We start from the raw sequence: 3730 nt of genomic DNA, 5'->3' as shown, positions 1-3730 counted from the left end.
GGCCCCGCCCTGCGCTCCCGCAGGCCCCGCCCTGCGCTCCCGCAGGCTCCGCCCTGCCCTCCCGCAGGCTCCGCCCTTCGCTCCCGCAGGCCCCGCCCTGCGCTCCCGCACGCTCCGCCCCGCCCTCCCGCAGGCTCCGCCCTTCGCTCCCGCAGGCTCCGCCCTGCCCTCCCGCAGGCTCCGCCCTCTCCCAGCCGCGCTCACATGGTCTCGTCATCGCCGAACTCCAGCTCCCCACAGGCGTCCTCGTAGTGCACGCCGCCGCCGCGGGCCGTGCCGTCTACCGTGCGGTAGGGGAGGCGCACGGTGCCCCGCGCGCCCGAGCTGCGCACCACGCGCACGTCCACGGTGCCCATACACTCGCTCACGTGCAGCAGGCGGTCCTGGAAGGAGAAGATGCCCGCGTGGTCGTCGTCCAGGATGGTGACGGTGGCCAGCAGCGGCGCCACCAGCCGCCCCTTGGGCCGCCCGCCGCCGTCGGGCTCGAACATGCCCTGAGCGTCGCCCACGCGCAGGTTCAGCAGCCGCACGAAGAAGTGCTCGTCCTCCTCGAAGATGTCGTCGTCGATGATGCCGATGCGCAGCTCCTTCTGCGTCTCTCCCGGCTTGAACACCAGCGTGCCCTCGCTGCGGACGAGAAGCAGACGGGGCCGGCCCTGTGAGGCGCGCAGGCGCGTGCGGGGCCTGCGGCGGCCGGACGGTGCCCGGGGCGTGCGCCACCCGCACGGCGGCCGCCACTCGGACCCCCGCGGCCTGGAGGAGCAGCCCGAGCTCTTGACCGCTGAGCTATATCCTCCAGCCCTAAGGATGAGCCTCGGCGGCCCTCTCAGCCCGCAGGCCCCCTTAGCACCTGCTGAGGCGGGCGTGTGTACAGAGCCCGTGGCTTCTAGGCTCTGCGTTTGTAACTGGCCCTAGGGGCTGGGGGTGGTGCTGGGACAAAAGCTGAATAGCAGGGATTCAGGGACTTTGGAATGGACAATAATAATAATGGTAATGATAATAAATAATCAGGGCTGGGCAAGACGGTTTGGGGGGGGAGGATGAAGGTGATTGCTACTAACCTTGATGACCTGAGTTTGAATCCTGGGACTCAACGTGGTGGGAAGAGAACACTAACTAACAACCATAAGCTTCCATGCATGTATAAACATGGCACACACACAGTTACAAATAAGAGATGTAATTTAGGGACTGGATCAGTGGCTGAAAGCACTGGCTGCTTTCCCAAAGGTCCCGAGTTCGGTTCCCGGCACACACACACATTTATAACTCTAGCACTAGGGCACCCGATGTCGCCTTCTGGCTTCTGTGGCTGCCAAGCATACGGTGGTGTGCAGACATACATGTAGGCAGAACACTCATACACATAAAATAACTTAAGATGTAACCTAAAAATTAAAGAAAACTAAAACCCCCCAAACGCTGGTGGTGCAGCCCCACCGCGGCCCCTCCCTGGGGGTTCTGCGCAGGTGCTGAATGGGCATGCCACATCCCAAGCAGACTTAGACGCCGATGAACCCTGAGCCCTGCAGATGAGGCGTTTTGTACCACCTTGGATTGGGGCTCCGGAAGCGGGAAGTGGTGGCCACCGCTACTGTGACCAGCTTTCTATAAAGCTTCCTCAGGAAAATCCCAGCCGGGGGGGTGGGGTGGGGGTGGGGATACAGGGCACCCTGGTTCACAGAGAACTAAGAGTAGAATAAAAGGACAGGGGCTCCCTGTTACTACAGCCCTTGCTTTGACAGGCTCTGTTCTTGGTGGCTCCTAGCCACGTGGGCCAACTGGCTGTGACCCCAGCTCAACCACAGAGCCATCTGAGTGACTTCCAACCTGAGTGTCTCGGACGTATTATGGAGCTGATAGCGGCGGGCACCTCATTGCCCGAGGAGGGGGCTGAGTTTGTAAGGCAGCACTCTCTCAGTAAGGGTCAGCTGAATGTGGTGGCTCACAGCTGTAATCTCAGCACTTGGAAGGCAGAGGCAGAAGGAGTACCAGTTTGAGGCTTGCCTGGGCTACATAGCCAGAACAGTCTGATGCAAAATAAAACAATTTATCTAGCGCGGTTTGCATATTAGTGTTAGAATCATAGACTTCCGTAACCTGGGGTGGAGGCTCGGGTGGTAGGTGCTTGTCCGGCAGCCACGACATTCTGGGCTTCGTCCCTAACATCAACCAGGCACAGCGGTGTGTGCCTGTGAACCAACACTCGAGAGGCAGCAGGACAAGACGAGAGCAACCTGAACTACTTCAAAAGTTCCCGCTGGGCACTCGGGAGGCAGAGGCAGGCAGATCTCTTATGAGTTCAAGGCCAGACTCGTCTACAAAGTGAGTCCAGGACAGTCAAGGCTACACAGGGAAACCCTGTCTTGAAAAACAAACAAACAAACAAACAAACAAACAAACAAAGTTCCAGGCCAACCTGGGTGACCGAAGATTTTTATCTAAAAACAAGCCCCTCAGGATTCTAAAATAAGATGCAGGAAATGCCAGCTTAAGGGAGGGCACAACAGTGGAATCGCCGTGTCTTCATACATCAAGCAGGGCCCCATCAGCAACGACGGAGCGGGCACCAAGGATGCAGTTTTCCTTTCCTGGCTTCCCGCAGGAAGCGCACACAACTCGGTCTCTTTCTGAGGAAATGTGAGGCCCACGTGGGCAGACTGCAGGTGCTTCAAAGACCTGGCCTAGCTTCCAGTGCCCTGGGGGTGGGGGCGGGGACAAGCTACAGCCAGCTCAGCGGCAAAAGTGCTTGAGGACAAGCGTGGGGACCCATACAGATGCCAGGTGGACGCGGCGTCCTGCGTGCAGCTCCTGTTCAGAAGGCGAGGACTGGAGTCTTGGGGCAGGCTGGCTAGGGGACTTGGTGAACCTGCAGACTCCGAGTCTGTGAAGAGAGCCTGCCTCGTGAATGAGATGGATTCCCACCGTCACAGGCATCCTCACACGTGTGCAGTGACATACACTCACAGACACACACACACACACACGCACACGCACACAGCACTCACCCGCACGTGAAAATGGAAGAGGAGAGAAACAGGGACACAAAGCTCCTGGGGAGTCTAAGAAGCGTCCGGAATGGAGGAAGTCATTGAGGTGTGACATTCAGGCGACACGTGTGCTGCTTTTGGGTTCAGTGTGAGGAGAGGGAGGAGGATACGGCAGAGGATGCCATGGGCACCCTGGGAAATGGAAGCAGGTGCTGGAGATTCACCATGTCCGCTCTGCTAGATGTCATTAGTTAAGATAAAATAGCATGCCGGCCGGTAGCAGCACGCACTTTTAATCCCGGCGCTTGCGGGGCAGAGGCAGGCATGTTTTGAGTTTGAGACTAGTCTGGTCTACAAGTTCCAGGACAGCCAGGGCTACATAGAAAAACCCTGTATTGAACGAACGAACAAACAAATAAACAAACCCAGCACGGTCCACAAATAAGAGGCGCAGATAATTTGTCAATGTTGATGGGGAAAATCCCAGAGGCAACGTGGCCTTCCCCAGAACGGTGTCTGGGGCATTTGGGGAGCGGGAGGACGGTTACACGCAGCCAGCGCGTGGTGTCCCGCTGGCGTGACAAAGGTGTGCAGGTGACGGGCGAGGCGGAGAGAGCCGCGGTGCGGGACAGGACCATCACATACCCTCTAAAGGCAGGGAAGCAGCAGGGAGGTCACCTCCTCTGAGGGACACGGTATGTCATAGCTAGGTTTGGGTGGGGTCGGGGGGGGGGGGGGTG

General features: G+C 58.6%; 1 protein-coding gene across 2 annotated transcripts in view; it reads right to left on the bottom strand.

Moving 5' to 3' along the window:
- Positions 1-200: 200 nt before the first annotated feature.
- Positions 201-3730, bottom strand: part of Slc8a2 (solute carrier family 8 member A2) — a 17186-nt gene continuing 13656 nt past the window's right edge. The window contains exon 4 of one of the 2 annotated variants that reach the window (XM_055615535.1): positions 201-627. In XM_055615535.1, coding sequence (XP_055471510.1) covers positions 201-627 — 427 coding nt within the window. Of the gene's footprint in view, positions 628-2414; positions 2885-3730 lie in introns of those variants that run through there. The other variant, XM_055615536.1, reaches the window with a different exon arrangement.

Source organism: Psammomys obesus, unplaced genomic scaffold (assembly GCF_907164565.1).
Source record: "Psammomys obesus unplaced genomic scaffold, mPsaObe1.curated_primary_1811, whole genome shotgun sequence".
In the NCBI taxonomy this organism is placed as follows: Eukaryota; Metazoa; Chordata; class Mammalia; order Rodentia; family Muridae; genus Psammomys; species Psammomys obesus.
The sequence above is the reverse complement of the archived record's forward strand: the minus strand, read 5'-3'. Positions and strand labels throughout refer to the sequence as shown.